The sequence below is a fragment of the Carcharhinus amblyrhynchos genome, chromosome 6, assembly GCF_965287045.1.
Source record: "Carcharhinus amblyrhynchos chromosome 6, sCarAmb.v2.hapA, whole genome shotgun sequence".
NCBI lineage: Eukaryota > Metazoa > Chordata > Chondrichthyes > Carcharhiniformes > Carcharhinidae > Carcharhinus > Carcharhinus amblyrhynchos.
Genome location: NC_137329.1, coordinates 124,070,343 through 124,093,073, shown reverse-complemented (window position 1 = coordinate 124,093,073; position 22,731 = coordinate 124,070,343). Strand labels below are relative to the sequence as shown.

The 22,731-nt window shown below is 46.6% G+C and overlaps 1 protein-coding gene across 2 annotated transcripts in view; it reads left to right on the top strand.

The window, feature by feature from the left end:
* Positions 1-22,731, top strand: part of gas2l3 (growth arrest-specific 2 like 3) — a 41,091-nt gene that overhangs the window by 4,229 nt on the left and 14,131 nt on the right. The window contains exons 1-5 of one of the 2 annotated variants that reach the window (XM_080191777.1): positions 5,385-5,472; positions 11,631-11,692; positions 13,796-13,961; positions 15,004-15,122; positions 21,107-21,248. In XM_080191777.1, the coding sequence (XP_080047903.1) occupies positions 11,669-11,692; positions 13,796-13,961; positions 15,004-15,122; positions 21,107-21,248 (451 nt within the window). In that variant the 5' untranslated portion in view covers positions 5,385-5,472; positions 11,631-11,668. Of the gene's footprint in view, positions 1-5,384; positions 5,473-11,630; positions 11,693-13,795; positions 13,962-15,003; positions 15,123-21,106; positions 21,249-22,731 lie in introns of those variants that run through there. The other variant, XM_080191778.1, reaches the window with a different exon arrangement.

Genomic DNA, 22,731 nt, shown 5'->3' with positions numbered 1-22,731 from the left:
TTCAGACAAGGGTGTGTGTGAGAGATCCCATGGCACTGCTTTGAAGAAGAATAGGGGAGCTCTCCTTGGCTCCTGGCTAATAGTTGCCCTTCAATCGGTTTCTGTTACCTGGCCATTGTCCTGTTTTATTTGGGAGACTTTGCTATGCGGACTTTGCCTTCGATATTTTCTGTATTGCAGCAAGTGACTGGAGAACGTCACTGGCTGTGGAATACTTTGGGACAACTCCCAGTACAATGTACACTGCTCTAACAGCTGACAAATCAAAATGTCTTTCTGGATGCTTTCAGAATGAAATAGTTGATACCGTTATGGAAAGGTGCAGTCACAGAGATTTTGGCATTGCTTTATTAAAGACAGAACATGGCAGGGATCACTGCAATGCTTTCTTCGGAAACTCTTTGTAAACTGAAATGTTATAATTTAAATCTCTAGCCCAGCCGCATTCCAATCCTCCAGATGGTTTATGTTGCAACCACAGTGATCTGCTTCTTGTTATTTGTGTACATCTTTACACATGTTTTGATAGCCTGGTGTTCTGTTAAAGCATTCATTTTTGCTTTTTTGCCCCTGAAGGTAGCTTTCATAGAATCCTGACAGTGCAGAAGGTGGCCATTCAGCCCATCATATCTGCACTGACCACAATCCCACCCAGACCCTAAGCCCGTAGCCCCACATATTTACCTTAGCTAGTGTCCCCCCCCCCCCCCCCCCCCCCCCCCCGACACTAGGGTCAATGTAGCATGGCTAACCAGCCTAACCCCCACACCTTTGGACTGTGGGAGGAAACCGGAGCACCCGGAAGAAACCAGCACAGTTACCCGAGGCCAGAATTGAGCCTGGGTCTCTGGCGCTGTGAGGCAGCAGTGCTAACCACTGTGCCACCGTTCCACTCCTGAGTCTTTTACATTTTTATTTTTTTGTTGAACAGTTTTGTTTGTGGATGTGTGAGATGTTCTGGGCTGCTGTCAGTGATGATATGGAGGTGCCGGCGTTGGACTGGGGTAAACACAGTAAGAAGTCTCTCAACACCAGGTTAAAGTCCAACAGGTTTATTTGATAGTAAACCCACAAGCTTTCAGAAACACTTATCCTTCGTCAGGTGTGGAAAGTTCTGATCAGAGAGAGGGGCATATAAAGTGGGGTGCCCCAGGGGTCGGTGCTGGGGCCTCAGCTATTTACCATTTATATAGATGATCTGGAGGAGGGAACCGAGTGTAGGGTGTCGAAATTTGCTGATGACACCAAGATTGGGGGAAAGGCAAATTGTGCGGAGGGTGTGGAGAGTCTGCAGAAGGATCTAGATAGGCTGGGCGAATGGGCCAGGAAATGGCAAATGGAATTTAATGTTGGCAAGTGTGAGGTGGTCCACTTTGGTAGGAAGAATGGTAGGAAGGACTATTACTTACGGGGCGAAAAACTGCAGCAGGCGACGGTGCAGAGGGACCTCGGGGTCCTTGTGCATGAGTCGCAAAAACCCAGCCTGCAGGTGCAGCAGGTGGTCAGGAAGGCGAATGGGATGCTGGCCTTCATAGCGAGGGGGATTGAATATAAAAGTAGGGAGGTCTTGCTGCAGCTGTATAGGGCATTGGTGAGGCCGCAGCTGGAGTACTGTGTGCAGTTTTGGGCGCCGCACCTGCGCAAGGATATTTTGGCCTTGGAGGGAGTGCAGAGGAGGTTTACTAGGCTGATACCGGAGTTGAGGGGGTTGAGCTATGAGGAGAGGCTGAATAAACTAGGCTTGTACTCGTTAGAGTTTAGAAGAATGAGGGGAGATCTCATTGAGACGTATAAGATGATGAATGGGATGGATAGGATAGAGGTGGAAAGACTCTTCCCGCTCAAAAAAGACAGTAGGACTAGGGGGCACAGCCTCAAGATAAAGGGGGGGCGGTTCAGAACGGAGTTGAGGAGGAACTTCTTCACTCAGAGGGTGGTGAATCTCTGGAATTCTCTGCCCGTTGAAGTGGTGGAGGCTGCCTCGCTAAATATTTTTAAGAAGCGGGTTGATGGGTTTTTGATAAGAGAGGGGATTAAGGGTTATGGGGAGAGGGCGGGAAAGTGGAACTGAGCCACGACAGATCAGCCATGATCTTATTGAATGGCGGGGCAGGCTCGAAGGGCCAGATGGCCTACTCCTGCTCCTATTTCTTATGTTCTTATGTTCTTATGACACTTCAATGGGGCACGCTGAGGGAATGGTGCGATTTCAGATGAGACCTTACCATGAAAACCTACCTGCCATAATGGCCAGCTCTTAAAGTGAGTGTTATAAAGATGAATCCATGGAATCTGTCCAATCGCACAATTATATTCAACTCCTGGTTTTAGATTAATGAAATATATATATTATATGTATGAACTGAGATCACATTATCTTAAGTAGAAACAAAAGGCTATTCAGTCCGTCAAGCTTGTTCCTACATTTGATAAGGCAATGGCTGTTGTGGCTTTGGCTCCACTTTCCTGTCAACCCTCCCCGCCACCGCCACCCCCTTGTCAATCAGAAACCTTTGATTTGATTTATTATTGGGATACAGTGAAAAGTATTGTTTCTTGCACGCTATACGACAGAGCACACAGTTTGTAGAGAAGGAAAGGAGAGAGTGCCGAATGTAGTGTTACAGTCATAGCTAGGGTGTAGAGAAAGATCAACTTAATGCGAGGTAGGTCCATTCAAAAGTCTGATGGTGGCAGGGAAGAAGCTGTTCTAAGTCTGTCTCACTCGGCGTTGAATATATTCAAGTAATCCAGCCTGCCCTGCTATCCGTGGAAGAAATTTTCAAGTCTATGGATGAGAGAGTTATGGAAATGGGTATTCAGTTGCAGTGTCCTTGCTGGTGGGTGGAGTTCCCCCGAAAGCTACCTCTTGTGTTTTGGAGGCTGTTGTCAGGCTGTGTGATTGAAGAAGGTGATCCTGCCGTGGGCCAGCAGAGTATCTCTGGAGAAACCAGTTTCTTTGAAACCAGTTTGTTCCGACAAGTCAAGGATGTTATTTCTATTTCGAGTGAAAGCAATTTCTCGGTTTGGGTAATGGTTCAGAAACTATAAGATCTGTTGCCAAAAAGTTAGTTTTATTTTGTACCTTTGAAGCAACTTATGGGGGAGATTATTTTTTTTCAATTTCTTTCTAATTGTGTATCTTTTATCTTGTGTGTTTAAGTTATATCTTTTCTTTTAAAAAAGCCTTTTAACTCTTCAAGTCATCGCTGGGGTTCTGTGCTTTTGTGTTCAGTAGCTTTCCCTCCTCACTCCTATAGGAAAACTGCAATCTGCCAACAAAGATTTCAATCTGGGTCTGACTTGCTCAGCATTAACATCAGCTGTAGCCCTAGACTTCAAACCTTCATTGTTTGTATCGATGCTCTGGGACGTCCTGAAGAGTGCTATATAAATGCAAACATTTGTTTCCTTTGAGTTGCATAGCAACCATTGTTTTTTTTTAAGCCATTTCTCACCCCAATCTGCTCCTGGATCAGTGTGATGGGGGTCCCCCTGTTATTTCACAGGTGTAAAGCAAATGTTACGACTGGCACCTTGAACCTGAAAAATGCTTTAAAAAAAACTGCCAGAGGAGAAAGCTGACTCACAATTAACTCTCCCTTGCCTCGCCTGTGTGCTGTTTCACAAACACAAGTCCTCCTCTTGGTTTTAATAGCGTCTTTCACCATTTCAGTGTCCCAAAGCACGTCACAGCCCACTAAATTCTTCTTGAACTGTGGACACAGTTGCAAGGCAACAGCCTATTTGCACACAGCAAGATCCCACAAACAGCAATGAGATAAAAGCAGATAGTGGCCTAGTATGTACTGGGGAAATGATGGGGATTTGGTCACTATCATCCATGTTGGAATCGCCCAGTAATTGGTGATGAGGAAGAGGTTCCCTGTAAATTTTGAATTGCTGCAATCTGCTGATGATTTTGTTGTTGCCCTCCTGAAAATAGCAGCTCTCCCTCGACCATCATCAATTTAATGAAATTGCTACGTCATTACATTAATTGCCCATTAAATTTAATTTAAAGCTGGCACATCATAGAATCCCTACAGTGCGGAAGGAGGCCATTCAGCCCGTTGAGTCTGTACCAATTCTTGTCAGAGCATCTTACCCAGGCCCTCTTCCCCCACCCTATCTCCATAACCCCACACATTTCCCAGGGTTAATCCCCCTAACCTGCGCATCTTTGGACACCAAGGGGCAATTTATCATGGCCAATCCACCTAATGTCGTTTTGGGACTGTGGGAGGAAACCGGAGCACCTGGAGAAAACCCACGCAGACATGGGGAGAATGTGCAAACTCCTCACAGACGGTGACCCAGGATTGGAATTGAGCTCGGGTCAATGAGGCAGCAGTGCTAACCACTGTGCCGCATCAGGAACTTTTTTAATGGAAAGTTTCCTGTTCCTGCAATGTCACTCAATCTCCCCAGCCTGGGAAGGAAATGAGTGAAACTGTGGACTCTCATTCCTACAGCTAGTGAAATTGTATTTCACGTTTCTCAATAACTTGTGCTAACGGGGAAAGTGAAATCGGTCGTCGGTCCCATTGTTGTTTGCTGAGCCCCCAGATGCCCCGTTGCCCCCACTGCTCTCCCTTGTAATTCCCAGCGAGTTAACGTTTCAAATGGAAATGTGGATGAAGTAAACCTAACTGAAGGGGACGGCTGCGAGATGCTGAGAAAATCTAGGGCAATGTCTCTGGTGTTTGTAATAAAAATGCACATTGATGGTAAGCATCCTCCAAATTAATGAAATAAACCGGGGAATACACCAGGCTATTGTTGCTATTACTAATGTTCTAATGATGCATTGGAAACAGTTTGTATCACGTGTAAAACTTTCCCTGAATGTTGTTTTGTTACCCCGATGGCTATTTATTGCTACTTGTTGCTACAGATGCAGAACATGTTTGTGATGTCTGAACTTGGCATTTTATATCCATGTATGAATAGCCCACTCTCAGCGATCAGTGTTGTCTTTGTCCCACTCTTGGCAATGGCTTGCCCCTTCAATTCTAGTGAGACTTTTGTCTGGTCGAGTGCGATGCCTGCTGTCTGTCTCACTACCCCCCCGCCCCCCCCCCCCCCCTACGATTTCTCTTCCAAACTGCGATTGCACAGATTTGTTCCCCTAGAGTGTGACACAAAGGCTTCACTTGTGCTTATTGAAGTTGCAAGGGGAGGTTTACTCCGGTGTCCAGTAAGGAGATACCTCCAGGTCGGTGAGAAACCAAGCCCTTTGCTCCAGTTCACAAAAGAGCAGTCTCCACTTTCTCTGCTTGCAGCCTGGAGAACAGCGGCATTCATACTCCTACCCTGTTGATTTTGCATAATCAAATATACAGAGCAATATTGGGAGCAGGATTATCACGAGGGTGTGGACTGGCTGAAAAGATTTCCGTCCGTATGCCAGTGCAGGTGATGGTGTTTGGTTTAGCAACTAGTTACAGAGCCTGAAGCAACTTTATGTTGGTAAGTTCAGTGGTTGTTTGTGTGTCTGTCCCCTGCGATTAATTGAACAGGGCTCTCCACTTGGGTGAAAACCCTAGAGATTAACACAGCTGTGTATCGCATTGTTTTCAACTTATTCTTTAAAGTTTAGCATTTTACAGAAAGGCAACATAAGAACTAGGAGCAGGAGTTGGCCGTCTGGCCCCTTGAGCCTGCTCCGCCATTCAATAAGATCATGACTGATCTTTTCATGGACTGAGCTCCACTTACCCACCCACTCACCATAACCCTTAATTCCTTTACTGTTCAAAAATGTATCCGTCCTTGTCTTAAAAACATTCAATGAGGGAGCCTCAACTGCTTCACTGGGCAGGGAATTCCACAGATTCACAACCCTTTGTATGGAGAAGTTCCTCCTCAACTCAGTCCTAAATCTGCTTCCCCTTATTTTGAGGCTGTGCCCTCCTAGTTCTAGTTTTACCTGCCAGTGGAAACAACTTCCCTGCTTCTATCTTAATTCTTCCCTTCATAATCTTATGTTTCTATAAGATCTCCCCTCATTCTTCTGAATTCCAATGAGTACAGCCCCAGTCTACTCAGTCTCTCCTCGTAAGCCAACCCTCAACTCTGGAATCAACCAAGTGAATCTCCTCTGCACCCCCTCCAGTGCCAGTATATCCTTTCTCAGGTAAGGAGACCAAAACTGTACACAGTACTCCAGGTGTGGCCTCACCAGCACCTTATACAGCTGCAACATAACCTCGCTGTTTTTAAACTCCATCCCTCTAGCAATGAAGGATAAAATTCCATTTGCTTCTTAATTACCTGCTGCACCTGCAAACCAACTCCTTAAGATTCCTGCACAAGGACACCCAGGTCCCTCTGCACAGCAGCATGCTGCAATTTTTTACTATTTAAATAGTCTATATTTCTGTTATTCCTACCAAAATGCATGACCTCAAATTTACCAATATTGTACTGAGGGGCTGAAGTGTATATATTTTAATGCAAGGAGTGTAGTGAATAAGGTAGATGAGCTTAGGGCGTGGATTGCTGTTTGGGATTGTGATGTGGTGGCCATTACGGAGACTTGGATGTCTCAGGGACAGGACTGGGTACTTCAGGTGCCAGGATTCAGGTGCTTCAGGAAGGACAGGGAGGGTGGCAGAAGGGGTGGTGGAGTGGCACTGTTGATCAGGGACAGTGTCATGGCTGCAGAGAAAGAGGATGTCGTGGAGGGACTGTCTACAGAATCTCTGTGGGTGGAAGTTACAAACAGCAAAGGGTCGAAAACTTTGCTGGGTGTATTCTATAGGCCGCCCAATAGTGACAGGGAAGTTGAAGTGCAAATAGGAAAACAGATTCTGGAGAGATGTTTTAACAACAGAGTTGTCGTGATGGGAGACTTCAATTTCCCAAACATCGACTGGAATATCCCTAGGGTAAGGGGTTTGGATGGGGAGGAGTTTGTTAGGTGTGTTCAGGAAGGTTTCCTGACACAGTATGTGGATAAGCCTACGAGGGGAGAGGCTGTACTTGACCTGGTACTGGCGAATGAACCAGGGCAGGTGATGGATCTCTCGGTAGGAGAGCATCTTGGGAATGGTGACCATAATTCTATCTCCTTCACAATTGCGTTGGAACGAGATAGGATCAGGCAGGCTAGGAAGGTGTTTGTCTGGGGTAAGGGGAGATACGAAGAAGTCAGGAAGTTACTTGGACAAATAAACTGGAAGGAGGCGTTCTTAGGGAAAAGTACTGAAGGAAGGTGGCAGATATTCAAGGAATGTGTGTCTGGAGCTCTGAATGACAACGTTCCGATGAGACAAGGGGGTTTTGGTAGGTCGAGGGAACCGTGGTGCACAAAGGCTGTGTTGAACCTAGTCAGGAAGAAAAGGAAGGTGTACAAGAGGTTCAGGGAATTAGGAGAGGTTAAAGATCTTGAGGAGTATAAGGACTGTAGGAAGGAACTTAAAAGGGAAATTAGGAGAGCCAGAAGGGGTCATGAGAAGACCTTGGCGGGTAAGATTAAGGAGAATCCAAAGGCCTTCTATAAATATGTGAAAGGTAAAAGGATAAGAAGAGAAGGGATAGGACCTATAAAAGGTGAGGGGGGAAAGGTTTGTGTGGAACCAGAAGAAATGGCAGAGGTGCTTAACGAGTACTTCGCCTCAGTATTCACAGTGGAAGCCGATCTGGGAGATTTTGTTATGGATTTCCAGCAGATGGAAAGGATTGAGTACGTGAATATTAAGGAGGAGGATGTGTTGGAACTTTTGAATTCCATCAAGGTAGATAAGTCGCCGGGACCAGATGGGATGTACCCCAGGATACTGTGGGAGGCGAGGGAAGAGATTGCAGAGCCCCTGGCGATGATCTTTGCGTCGTCAATGGAGACAGGAGAGGTTCCGGAGGATTGGAGGATTGCGGATGTAGTTCCTATTTTCAAGAAAGGGAACAGAGATAGCCCGGGAAATTACCGACCGGTGAGTCTAACCTCAGTGGTTGGTAAGCTGATGGAGAGGCTTCTGAGGGACAAGATTTACGAACATTTGGAGAGGTTTGACATGATCAGGAATAGTCAGCATGGATTTGTCAAGGGCAGGTCGTGCCTTACAAGCCTAGTTGAGTTCTTCGATAATGTGACTGAACACATTGACGAAGGAAGTGCCGTGGACGTAGTGTACATGGACTTCAGCAAGGCGTTTGATAAGGTCCCCCATGCAAGACTTCTTGAGAAGGTGAGAGGGCATGGGATCCAAGGGCCTTTGGCCTTGTGGATCCAGAACTGGCTTGCCTGCGGAAGGCAGAGAGTGGTTGTGGATGGGGCTTTTTCTGAATGGAGGTCAGTCACCAGCGGAGTGCCTCAAGGATCTGTTCTGGGACCCTTGTTGTTTGTCATTTTCATAAATGACCTGGATGAGGAAGTGGAGGGATGGGTAAGTAAGTTCGCTGATGACACGAAGGTTGGTCATGTTGTGGATGGTCTGGAAGGATGGCAAAAGTTGCAGCAGGACATAGATAGGATGCAGGACTGGGCGGAGAAGTGGCAGATGGACTTCAACGCAGATAAATGTGTAGTCGTCCATTTTGGCAGAACCAACGGGATGAACGAGTACACTATCAAGGGCAGAAGTCTGAGTAGTGTTGAAGAGCAGAAGGATCTTGGGGTCCGGGTCCACAGGACTCTTAAATCGGCCTCGCAGGTGGAGGAGGTGGTCAAGAAGGCGTATGGTGCACTGGCCTTCATTAATCGAGGGATTGAGTTTAGGAGTCGGGAGGTAATGCTGCAACTTTATAAGACCCTTGTCAGGCCTCATTTAGAGTATTGTGCGCAGTTCTGGTCGCCTCACTATAGGAAAGATGTAGAAGCTATTGAGAGGGTACAGAGGAGATTTACAAGGATGTTGCCTGGACTGGGAGGCATGCCTTATGAAGTTAGGTTGAGGGAGTTGGGACTCTTTTCCCTGGAGAGACGAAGGTTGAGAGGCGACCTGATAGAAGTTTACAAAATGTTGAGAGGAATAGATAGGGTGGACTCTCAGAGGCTATTTCCCCAGGTTGAAATGGTTGCTACGAGAGGACACAGATTTAAGGTGCGGGGAGGGAGGTTCAGAAGTGATGTTAGGGGTAAGTTTTTCACTCAGAGGGTGGTGAGTGAATGGAATCGGCTGCCGTCAGTGGTGGTGGAGGCGAATTCGCTGGGGTCTTTTAAAAGACTTCTGGATGAGTATATGGGGTTTAATGAGATTGAGGGTTATAGATAGGTCTGTAGGTTGGTAGGTGTTGATGTGATCGGCACAACTCGTGGGCTGAAGGGCCTGTTTGTGCTGTAGTGTTCTATGTTCTATGTTCTATGTACTCCATCTACCAGACCCTCGCCCACTCACTTAGACTGTCTATATCCCTTTGCAGACTTTCAGCATCCTCTGCACACTTTGCTCTGCCACCCATCTTAATGTCATCTGTGAATTTTGACACACTACACTTGGTCCCCAACTCCAAATCATCTACGTAAATCGTAAACAATTGCAGTCCCAGTGATCTGTGAGGCACACCACTAGTCACTGATTGCCAACCAGGAAAACACCCATTTATCCACACTATTTGTTTTCTGTTAGTTAACCAATCCTCTATCCATGCTAACACATTACCCGTAACACTGTGCACCTTTATCTTATGTAGCAGTCTTGCGGCACCTTGACAAATGCCTTCTGGAAATCCAGATACACCACATCCACAGGTTCCCCATTGTCCATTGCGCATGTAATGTTCTCAGAGAATTCCACCAGATTAGTCGAACATGACCTGCCCTTCATGAACCCATGCTGCATCTTCCCAATGGGACAATTTATATCCAGATGTCTGGCTATTTCTTCCTTGACGATAGATTCAAGCATTTTCCCTACTACAGAAGTTAAGCTAATCAGCCTATAGTTACCCGCCTTTTGTCTACTTTTTTAAATAGTGGCGTCACGTTTGCTGTTTTCCAATCTGCGGGAACCATCCCAGAATCCAGTGAATTTTGGTAAATTACCACTAGTACATTTGCTATTCTTCTCGTTATCTCTTTTAGTAACCTAGGATGCATTCCATCAGGACCAGGAGACTTGTCTACTTTTAGCCCCATTAACTTGTCCTACACTACCTCTCTCATGATAATAGTTTTTAGGTCCTCACCTACCATAGCCTTCCTGTCATCAATTTTTGGCATGTTATTTGTGTCTTCCATTGTGAAGACCAACACAAAATACCTATTCAATGCCTCAGCCATTTCCTCGCTTCCAGTTATTACACCCCCTTCTCATCCTCTAAAGGACCAGTGTTTACTTTCGCCACTCTTTTTCATTTTATATATTTGTAGAAACTTTTGTTAACTGTTTTTATATTCTAGTTTACTCTCATAATCCATCTTGCTTTTCTTTAGCTTTTTTTTTGCGGCTTTCTACTGTCCTTTAAAGATTTCCCAATCCTCCAGGTTCCCACTAACCTTTGCCACTTTGTAGGCGTTTTCTTTCAGCTTGATATCCTCCTTTTATTTCCTTAGATATCCATGCCTGATTATCTCTTTTTTTTCTAGGTTTTTTTTTGCAATCTAGCTGAATGTGGGCTGTTAAGATAAAATCATCAAACCATTCAGTGCAGGGGAGACCATTAGGCCCATTGTGCCTCTGCCAGTCCTTCGAACAGTTGGGCACGCGGTTTTTCTGAGTTGCTCTGCAACTTTTTCTCCGTTATACATTAATCCCGTTTTGTTCCTGAAAGCTCCCAATAAATCCGGTTCAATTCCAGGCACCACGCTTCCGATCGTAACCTTGCTGCTTTTGTAGCAAAAACAATCCCCTCCCGTAAATCCGTGTCCTCTGTTTAGTCTGGGCAGGGGGAGGCGGGGGGAGGGAAGGGGCAGGGGATGTCCATATCCTGTGGCACAGTGGTTAGCACCGCTGCCTCTCAGCGCCAGGGACCTGGGTTCGATTCCCGGCTTGGGCTCCTGCTGTGGGGTTTGCACATTCTCCCCGTGTCTGCATGGGTTTCCTTCGGGTGCTCCGATTTCCTCCCACAGTTCAAATATTTGCAGGTTAGGCGGATTGGCCGTGATAAATTGCTTCTTAGTGTCCAAAGATGTGTAAGTTAGGGGGATTGATGGGGTAACTGCATTGGATAGGGTCTAACTGCAACGCTGTGTTGGAGAATCATAGAATCCCTACAGTGCAGAAGGAGGCCATTCGGTCCATCACGTCTGCACCAACAACAATCCAACCCAGACTCTATCCCTGTCACCCCACACATTTATCCCACTAATCCCCCTTAGTTACACATCCTGGGACACTAAGGGGCAATTTATCATGGCCAATGAACCTAACCCGTGCATCTTTGGAGTGTGGGAGGAAACCGGAGCAGCCGGAGGAAACCCATGCAGACACGGGGAGAACGTGCAAACTCCACACAGTCAGTGACCCGAGCCAGGGATTAAATCCAGGTCCCTCGAGGTGAGAGACAGCAGTGCTAACTGCAGTTCTAATCAGTGCTAAGCCTGCCTGTCAGTGCAGGCTTGATGGGCTGAATGGCCTCCTTCTGTACTGCAGGGATTCTATAAATGAGAGGATTTTACAAGTTGATGAGAACATTAATTCTGTCAGTGGTGCTTCCACGTGTTTAACTGGTGTGTCCTGTTTCAGGAGGGAAGTTGGGATTCACGAAAGGTGAAGGATAAGCAATGGCTTTGCAGAAAGGTCTTCAGGTAAAGTTATAATTTCAGTAGAATTGAATTCACTTCTGTTTTTAATGAATTACATGCATGATATTCTGTGGGGAACCATTAATCTTTATTTTGACAAACTGAGAGCTTCAAATTTCATAGGGTTTTCAGGTGTAATCGTTCGACCCACATTTCACACTTTTAGACTGTGCAACGTCTGGCAAATTATTCTGTACCGTCAGTGTTAAACAGACAGCAGCTCAGACGCTTTCAAAAAAAAAACAGGCTATGATACTTTTGATGGTAAGCTCTTTATTTCAACAGGTGAGTAGCTTAAACCTGAAACAGAAGGGCACTTTGTCTCACACAGAGGGTGATGAGTGCCTGGAACAAGCTGCCAGTGGTAGTCGTAGAGGCGGGTACAATTTTTTCTTTTTAAAAAAACATTTAAGCAGTTACATGGGTAAGGCAGGTATAGAGAGACCTCGGGCAATTGGGGCTAACTTAGTGGCTAAAACAAAAGGGCAGCCTGGACAAGTTGGGCTGAAGGGCCTGTTTCCATGCTGTAAACCTCTGACTATGATGGGATCTTAGTTTCTCTGGTAAAATGTTGATAAGCTTTATATTTCTTAACGAGCTTGCATTCTTCCAGAAACCTATCAGTTTTCAATCCTCAGGTTTAATTACCATTCTCTTTCAGCCACCACACTCCAGGGAACACTCTCTCATCTCAGCAATTGGACGTTTTGAGTCCAAGGTCCCAGTCCTTGGACCCAAACCCAGTGGTTAGGCAGACTGTTCTGGAGTAGTGCTGTTGGCCATCGTTGAGGTTGGGTGGATTAAGGCATTAAGCTGTGGACCTGTCTCCCCCTCAAGCGGATGCAAAAGATCTCCCAGCAACGTCAGGAGAACAGGGATGTCCATCCTGGTTTCCTGGGCAATAGTTAGTCCCCAGACAGGTTACATGGGAGATTTGACACGGTAACAGGTCTTTGGTCCAATTAGACCATGTTCTCTGAACCCCCCACTCCCAAAAATGCCTGTCTGCCATTGGCTTCAACTCCCACATTCTCATTACTCTCTGGGAAAAGATGTCCCATCTGATTTCCACCCGGGTGACCTGTTCAACTGAGGCCTTTCTTTAGGCAGAAATTAAAGATTCTGTGGCACTTGTTACAACGCTTGCAGAGTCTGAAATTTAACTAAAAAATTGATTTACCAATCATTGATCTAAAGAAATCGCCCGACAAGAGTTCATGTTTTGAGACTTTTATTGTAACAAAAAAGCTAAAATCAACATCAACTAAACATTATTTAGGGAGCTAGTGCTCTAAATGACAGAACAGGTCTTCTTTATCAGTTTCTAAACCCTGTGCCACGTTTGCACATTATGCTCCACTCTCCACAGCGCTGTATTCTTTATAAGAACCAGACTAAAGTTGCATCCAGTTTCCAGCAGCTTGCTTCTCCCTCTTTCACTGAGTCCCAAGTCGAACGTTGTTTCCCTTACTCTTCTGAGAACAGTCAAATCAGCAAATCCCACTCCATTGATTTCCCCTCTGACCTCTCCAGGGTGAATCTTCTGGTGTTCTTCAATGACCATGGGTTCTGGCTCTCCAACCAGAGAACATGCTCCCAACTGCATTCTGCCTGGTAGCTAACAAAGAACAACCTGTTCCCCACGCTCCTCATTGCAGCTTTCTTGTCTTTCTCTGTTCTTGTCTGGGACTGAAGATCTTATGGCAAAGTCTGCTGCCCTGTCCATTGCGTTCAGGTGCTGGAGATGGGGTGTGGATTTCAATAGCAGAATTAGGGTCCTGTCTCCATGGCTACCAGGCCACTCAGGGTCATTGGCAGGCAGGACTACTAGCAGCTCACGTGTTCCTTTTAATTACACTATTTTACCTTGAATTAAAGAGACGGTTTAAGCCATAACCATCTAATATTTAGCAGTCCTAACACACTGCTTTGCTGGGGAGCTGTCACCGGTGCCCTAGCCGATGTAACAACAGGTTGGTTGCCATGTTTCCTAAATTACAATACTGACTGGATGTCACCAGTACTTCACTGGCTGCAAAGAACTTGAACCATCTTGAGATCCCAAAAGGTGCTATATAAATGCAAGTTTTGTTTTTGTTTCTGTAGATGTGGTTTGGTGATGCCCCTTCGTGCACGAGGAGTCCGCTGCTCCCTAGACATGGACCGGGCCTTGCAGATGTTGGCCAGTACGATCAGTGGCTGGCAGTGCGACACGAGGCCAGCTTGGTGCCAATGCAGGAGGACCTGTCCATCTGGCTAAGCGGGATGCTTGGTGAGGTTTACTTAACATAAGAAACAGGACCAGCAGTGGACACAGCACCACAGAATCCCTACTGTGCAGAGGGAGGCCATTCGGCCCATTGAGCCTGCACTGACTCTCTGAAGGAGTATTTTACCCGACAGGCTAGGTGGATTGGCCATGGTAAATTCCCCCTCCTTGTACCCAAACGGGAGCCGGAGTGTGGCAACTCGGGGATTTTCACAGTAACTTAATTGCAGTGTTAATGCAAGCCTGCTTGTGACGCTAATAAATAAATTACCCAATGAATCACTCCTGATGGGCTCCGCATATTAATCCTGCTGATCTACATAGCCTGCACATCTGGGGACACTGAAGGAGCAATTTAATATCTCCAACCCACCTAACCCCCACATCTTTGGAGTGTGGAAGGAAACTGGAGCACCCAGAGGAAACCCACGCAGACACGAGGAGAACATGCAAACTCCACGCAGGCAGTAATCCCAGCCGGGAATCGAACCCGGGTCCCTGGCGCTGTGAGGCAGCAGCGCTAACCACTGTGCCACCCTTCTGATCTGCTCTGCCACTCATGGCTGCTGCCACTTTCCTGCCTTAGCCCCAGATCCTTTGGCTGCCCCAATGTCTGAGCACCCCTCGATCTCAGTCTGGAGTTTACTGCTGTTTGGGTTAGAGAATTCCAAAGCTTTATCTCCCTTTGCGTGAGGCCTCTCTGTCCTAGATCGCTGATCCCTTTATCCTGTGTCTATCTCACTTATTTCTAGACTCTCCAACCAGTGGCGGTATCTCTGCAGCGTTGGCCTGTAGCGAAGAGAGCGCTGACCCCTGGAGTGACCGCCCCCAGAGCACTAAATGTGCACACTCTCCCCCACCAACCTCCCCTCCTGCCCCCGCCTAATCACCTCACACATTGATCCCGTCTCTCCTACGCACTGCTCGTTCTCCACCCCTCCTCCCCTCCTCCCCACGCTCTTCTGTTGATTGGTGTTAAATTTGGGGGAAATCCTCTCCCTCGTAACGCAGACCTCCGCGGTGAGATTAGGAATTTCTATTCCAGGGAAGGAGGTGCGAGCAGAGAATTTCATGACGGAGTTGGAGAATGGGGTCGTGCTTTGTAAGCTGATTGCTATTCTTCAGCAGAAAGTGAAAGAGTGCGGGAATCCAGAGTATCAGCAGGTGAGTGCGGGTATTGTCTCTCATCTTCAAGTCACTAAACTGCAAGGTCTGGCGGAGATAGTGCTGCTACCTACCAGACTGTGGGAGGAAACCGGAGCATCCGGAGGAAACCCACACGGACACGGGGAGAATGAGGCAATAAAGTTTTGGTATTTTGATAATGAGCATTGACACATTGGTAAATTTTTTTATCGGTGATAAATAGATTGAGAAAAAATGTTCCCGATGTTCAGATGGCACAGTGGTTAGCACTGCTGCCTCACAACGCTAGGGACCCAGGTTCAATTCCAGCCTCGGGTCGCTGTCTGTGTGGAGCCTACACATTCTCCCCATGTCTGCGTGGGTCTCCTCCGGGTGCTCTGGTTTCCTCCCACAGTCCAAAGACGTGCTGGTTAGGTACATCGACCCAAACAGACGCTGGACTGTGGCGACTAGGGGAATTTCACAGTGACTTCATTGCAGTGTTAATGTAAACCTACTTGTGACTAATAACTCCACTTGAATGTCCCTTCCAAATACACTGGACGGGTCTCCTTGGGTGAGAATCCAGGTGAGGAACTGAAACCATTCAGGGAAGAGAAAAATAAAATAGCTTATTAATGGTGACAGTCTAGGAGCTGTGTAGGGGGTGCAGAGACCGGCTTGGGATCCAGGTACGTAAAACACTAAAAAGCATGGATATAAAGTGTGAACAAAAGGGCTACTGGAATGTGACTCATTTCTTAAGAGAGTCTGGAGTATAAAGGGGTGGGAGTGATGGTTCAGAATCTTGGCCAGATCCCACCTGGAGGAGCTGTGTCCAGTTCTGGGAACTGCACCTCAGGAAGGATGTGTTAACCTCAGAGGGGGGAATGGCGCAGTTTCAGCTGGTGACCCAGGGGCTGAAAGGGTTAAATTCTGATGACTAAGGTTCGATGACCAGGCCTGTGTTCCAATAGAGGATTGAGAGCGATCGAAGTGCGATGTTTTAGCTGATTAAGGGATTTGATGGGGCAAAGAGTGAGAACCCATTTCCTCTGGTGAAGAGTCCAGAACAAAGAACCAAAGCCTTAAGGTGATTTGGAAAGATTTCTTCACACAACGGAAATGTGGAACACTCCCTCTCCTTCCATCTCACCACCTCATCATTGAGCAGATACTTCTGTTGTTGGGGCATTCTGGGACGAGGGAGCGTACTCTTAGGACAAGGGGCGGCAAATTTAAACCAGAGTTGAGGAGAAACTACTTCTCCCAAAGGGTTGTGAATCTGTGGAATTCGCTCCCCCAAAGTGCTGGGACAGTGAGTAAATTTAAGGAGGAGTTAGACAGAGTTTTAATTGGGGATGTGTTGAAGGGCTATGGGGAGAAGGCAGGAAAATGGGGATGGGGAGCATATCAGCCATGATCGACTGGCAGAGTGGACTCGATGGGCCGAATGGACTAATTCTGCTCCTATATCTTATGAACTTACAAGGCTACGAAGAACTCCAGCTTGGGGTGTATAAATTTATGGAGATGTGATGGAAGGCAGCTATTGGGAGCCGAAGTGAATGGTGGAACATACTTGAGGGGCTGAATGGCCTTCCGTTCCTATGTTCTGTTCTCCCTTTGACGTGTTCAGGTTTCTTCTCTGCTCCTTTTAAGTCGGATTGTTATGAATCTTCCCGGGATTGGCAGAGAGGTGTGTGCCGAGCTCCCCGTGCTGAGCAGTGATGTTTAATGTCCTCTTTGAAAAGCTGTTACCGCCACTCGTCCTTTCGCTGAAACAGCGGCTTATTAGCAAGGAGAGGAACATTAAACCCTCTTCACTGTGGGCTGGCAGCTCACTGGCTTCCACAAAGAAGTCACTGTTAGGAAGATAATGAGGCTTGATTGAAGGATGGGAGTGATTAGGATGTTGTGACGCTTGCCAGTGGAGTTTAATGAGTATTTTACATGAACATCACGAATGAAATTGTGCAACAGATGGTGATCAGAATCAATCCCAGACTTGGCAAAAGCTGAGCTTTGCAGAGGGTGATGGAGAACACTGCGGTGATGGCACACGTGGGTGTACAGGCGCACAGACCGGGAACTCATAGTCAGAGAGGTTTACAGCGTAGAAACAGGCCCTTCAGCCCAACTTGTCCATGCTGCCCTTTTTGTTTAAGAAAGCTAATCCCAGTTGCCCGCATTTGGCCCATATCCCTCCATACCCATCGTACCCATATAACTATCTAAATGCTTTTTAAAATATAAAATTGTACCCGCCTCTACTACTACCTCTGGCAGCTTGTTTCACACTCTGTGTGGAAAAAATTGCCCCTCTGGACACTTTTGTATCTCTCCCCTCTCACCTTAAACCTATGCCCTCTAGTTTTAGAATCCCCACCCTTTGGGAAAAGGTATTGACTATCTACCTTGTCTATGCCCCTCTACAAGATCACCCCCTCAGCCTCCTACGCTCCAGAGAAAAAAGTCCCAGTCTATTCAGCCTCTCCTTATAACTGAATCCAAGTCCCGGTAGCATCCTAGTAAATCTTTTCTGCACTCTTTTTCTAGTTTAATAATATCCTTTCTATAATAGGGTGACCAGAACTGCACACAGTATTCCAAGTGTGGCCTTACCAATGTCTTGTACAACTTCAACAAGATGTCCCAACTCCTGTATTCAATGTTCTGTCTGGTCAAACCAAGCATGCTGAATGCCTTCATCACCACTCTGTCAACCTGTGATTCCACTTTCAAGGAGCTATGAACATGTACCCTGAGATCTCTTTGTTCCGTAACTCTCCCCAACACCCTACCATTAACTGAGTAAGTCCTGCTCTGGTTCAATCTACCAAAATTCATCACCTCGCATTTGTCTAAATGAAACTTCTTCATCTGCCATTCGTCAGCCCACTGGCCCAATTGATCAAGATCCCGTTGCAATTGGAGATGACTTTCTTCACTGCCTACCATGCCACCAATCTTGGTGTCATCTGCAAACTTACTAACCATGCCCCCTATATTCTCATCCAAATCATTAATATAAATGACAAATAACAGTGGGTCCAGCACTGACCCCTGAGGCACACCGCTGGTCACAGACCTCCAGTTTGAAAAACAACTCTCTACAACCACCCTCTGGCTTCTGTCAAGAAGCCAATTTTGTATCCATTTAGATACCTCACCCTGAATTCCGTGAGATTTAAGTTTATGGAACAACCTACCATGCGGTACCTTGTCAAAGGCCTTGCTAAAGTCCATATAGACAACATCAACTGCATTGCCCTCGTCTACCTTCTTGGTTACCCCTTCAAAAAACTCAATTAAATTTGTGAGACAGGATTTTCCACTCACAAAGCCATGCTGACTGTCCCTAATCAGTCCTTGTGTCTCTAAATGCCTGTAGATCCTGTCTCTCAAAATACCTTCCAACAATTTACCCACCACAGATGTGAGGTTCACTGGCCTGTAGTTCCCAGGCTTTTCCCTGCAGCCCTTTTTAAACAAAGGCACCACATCTGCTACCCTCCTGTCTTCAGTCACCTCACCTGCGATTATCGATGATTCAAATATCTCAGCAAGGGGACCCACAATTTCCTCGCTAGCCTCCCACGATATCCTGGGATATACCTGATCAGGTTCTGGGGATTGATCTACCTTTAAGACTTCCAGCACCACCACCTCTAATATGTACACTCCTCAAGACATTATTTATTTCCCCAAGTTCCCTAAAATCCATGCTTTTTCAACAGTAAATACTGATGAGAAATACTCATTTAGGATCTCTTGTGGATCCACACATAGATGCCCTTGTTGATCTTTAAGATGCCCTACTCTCTGCCTTGTTACTCTTTTGCCCTTTATGTATTTGTAGAAGCTCTTTGGATTTTCCTTTGCCTTATCTGCCAAAACAAGCTTGTGTCCCCTTTTTGCCGCCCTGATTTCTCTCTCAACTCTACTCCTACACTCTCTATACTCTTCGAGGGATTCACTTGATCCCAGCTCCCTTTGCATGTCATGTGCCTCCTTCTTCATCTTGACCAGGGCCTCAATATCCTGAGTCATCCAGGGTTCCTGACTTCTGCCAGCCTTGCCCTTCACTCTAAGAGGAATGTGTTTACCCTGAACCCTGATTAACACACTTACCAGACGTCCCTTTGCCTTCACACAGACTCCCCCAATTTTTGAAAATTCCTGCCTGATACCATCAAAATGGGTCTTGCCCCACTTTACAATTTTTACTTTTGGGACAGACCTATCATTCTCCATAACTATCTTAAAACTAATACTCACTGCTCCCAAAGTGATCCCTCACTAACACTTCTGTCACCTGCCCTTCCTTATTTCCCAAGAGGAAGTCAAGTTTTGCCCTCTCTCTAGTTGGGCCATCCACATACTGAATGAGAAATTCCTCCTGAATGCACAACAAATTTCTCTCCATCCCAACCCTGTAATACTATAGCTGTCCCAGTCAATGGGAAAGTTAAAATCTCCGAGTATTACCACTCTATTTTTCTTGGAGGTATCTGTAATCTCCTTGCATATTTGCTCCTCAATTTACCACTGACTATTTGGGGGCCTATAGTACAACCCTATCAAAGTGATTTCCCCCTTATTTCTCAGTTCTACCCATATAGACTCAGTGGCCAAACCCTCGGATATATCCCCCCTCCGTGCGGCTGTGATGCTTTCGCTAATCAAAAGTGCAACTCCCCCTCCTCTCTTACCTCCTGTTCTATCTTTCCTACAGCATCTGTACCCTGGAACATTGAGCTGCCAGTCCTGTCCCCCCCTTAGCCCTGTTTCAGTAATTGTTATAATATCCCAGTCCCGTGCACCCAACCATGCCCTGAGTTCATCTGTCTTGCCCATCAGGCCTCTTGCATTGAGATAAATGCAGTTTAACCTGGGCTTCCCTTTCTCTCCGTCTTGCTTTTGCCTGATCTGTCTGGTACTAGGATTACTGGCACTGCCTTTATTAATTAGTGTGCTCTCTTTAACCTCTGTGCTGTCCTCAAACTTCTCTTCTGTCTCCCTACTGCTTTGGATCCCATCCCCCTGTCAAACTGGTTTAAACCCTCCAGCAGAATGTGACCATCTGGGATCTCTCTTGTGGGTGGGTGGAGTTGGAAATGAATCGAGTGCTGCGGAAATGAGACCTGGGTTAGTTTAACTGTTTCAAATTCTTTGCTTGGTTCTCTGCTCTTTTTCTCTTTCTGCCCTCCTGCCATGCCACCTGACCCAAATTAAAATTGGAACTTGAGTGAAAATTCACTCTGCTGCTGCTGACGTCCAGGTAGAAATAGTTGGAGAAAAAAGTCCAGCGACTGCTTTAGATCCCAGACTAATACTGCACTTTAAAAAGAATGGGGAATGTGCTGGCAAGGCCCATCCCTAATTACCCTTCAGAAGGTGATGAGCCACATTCCTGAACCAAAGATGTGCAGATTAGGTTGATTGGCCATGCTAAGTTGACTTTAGTGTCGCGGGATGTACGTGTTAGAGGGATTGGCAAGGTAAAAATGTGGGGTTTCGGGGACATGGCCCGGGTGGGATTGTTGTTGGTGCAAACTCAATGGGCCGAATGGCCACCACCTGCACTGTAGGGTTTCTATGAACTGCTACACTCCTGAGTTGTAGGTACATCCACAGTGCTGTTAGGGAGAGAGTTCCAGGATTTAGACCCAGTGAAGGAACGGTGATGTATTTCCAAGTCAGGATAGTGAGTGACTTGGAGGGGAACCTCCAGGTGCTGCTGCTGCTCTTGTCCTTCTAGATGACTGAGGTTGAGATATATCGGCCGTTCCCAAGTATCTGCTGCTCTAGATGGGAACAGTCATGGGTTTGGAAGGTGCCATTGATGGAATCATGGTGAGATAGGGCAGAGCGTTGTGTAGATGGTACACACTGTGGCCACTTTGCATGGTGGTGGTGGAGGAAGTGAATGTTTAGCCTTTGGTATACAGTCCGGGTCTCTGAAGTGTAATCTGGTGTATTTTTGTGTTAATTTTGAGTGTGCTACTTTTTTTTTCCAGCATTTTACAATGAGGAAAGTTCCATGTAAATCTGATGCTCCAGCTGGGTCGTTCTTCGCACGGGACAATACTGCCAACTTCCTGTCGTGGTGCAGAGCTGTGGGCGTTGACGAGACTTACCTGTTTGAGTCCGAGGGTTTAGGTAGGTTATCAGCCTTCCCTGCGTTCAGCCGTGGTGACCACACCTTGTTTGTAAATCTATCCAAGGCTCCAGTTACGTGATCTGGACCTTGACATTTTAATTAAAGTTCCAGTTCGATCCCTGTTCCTGGAGTTTTGGAAATGCCATCCGGTCTTTAACTGAGAGTCACTCGATTCAAACCTGGGACAGCTTTGTAAGGGATTCGGCCGAGTATTTGTGGGACTGTGGGGAAGAGCAGGGAGGAGTGGGACTGATTGGTCTTTCAAAGAGGCCCCACAGGAACAATGGGCCAAATGGCCACCACCTAGGCTGGTTTACAGTTACAGCACAGAGTATTAACACAGGCCATTCAGCCCAACCTCCTGTCCCAACCCCTCGCCCTATCCAGAATAAAGAGAATTACAGCACAGGAACAGGCCCTTCGGCCCTCCAAGCCTGCACTGACCATGCTGCCCGACTGAACTAAAACCCCCTACCCTTCTGGGGACCATATCCCTCTATTCCCATTCAAGATGCCCTTTAAATGTCACTATCGTATCCGCTTCCACTACCTCCCCCGGCAGTGAGTTCCAGGCACTCACCACCTTCTGTTTTAAAAAAAAACTTGCCTCGTACATCTCCTTTAAGCCTTGCCCCTCACACCTCAAACTTGCATCTCCTTCTACTTTGAGAAAAATCTTCTCTCTATCCAACATATTCAACTATATCTACATATCCTTCTGGTCCTACTCTCTCGTGTATTTACCTAGTTCCCTCCTAAATGCATCCAAATTATTGGAAAGTTTTATATTCTTTCTCGGGAATGGTGTCAGGATGCACTTCACACAGCGGAAAACTGGAGTCTTCCCTTCCACCCCACACCCATAAAGCTGTTAGGACTGTGGGGGGTGGGGGCTCTTTCAAAGTTACTATTGCTGTACATTTGTTCAGTGAGGGGGTTGAGGGTTAGGGAAGGTGTGCGGCTGATCGGTGGAATTGAGATACGGGTCAACCATAACCTGACCGGCAAAATAAGCTCAAGGGGCTGAATGGCCTTCCCCTGGCCCCTCTAATCCTCAGCTCGCTCCATTGAAACAGATTCAGTGATCTCATTGTGGGATCTTGCTGTGTGGAATTGTCAACAGAGATCTGCACCGCAGGTTGCTTTGAGGGAAAGCTGCTCAGACAAACCAATGGCGGTCACCTGGGGAGAGGCGGGAGTATGTTAAATGGCTGAACTTTTGGCCCCATCCCTCCAGGCTTTGGAGAGGCGGTGGCTGTGGTGCAGTGGTAACGTCACTCAGGCTAATGTTCTGAGGACACGGGGTTCAAATCCCACCACAGCAGCTGGTGGAATTCAAATTCAATTAATAAAATCTGGGATTGAAAACCTAGTCTCTGTCTTGGTGACCGTAAAACCATCATTAGTTGTTGTTTAAAAAAAACTCATTCACTATTGCCTTTCTAGGGAAGGAAAAATATAGAAACTAGAAGCAGGGGTAGG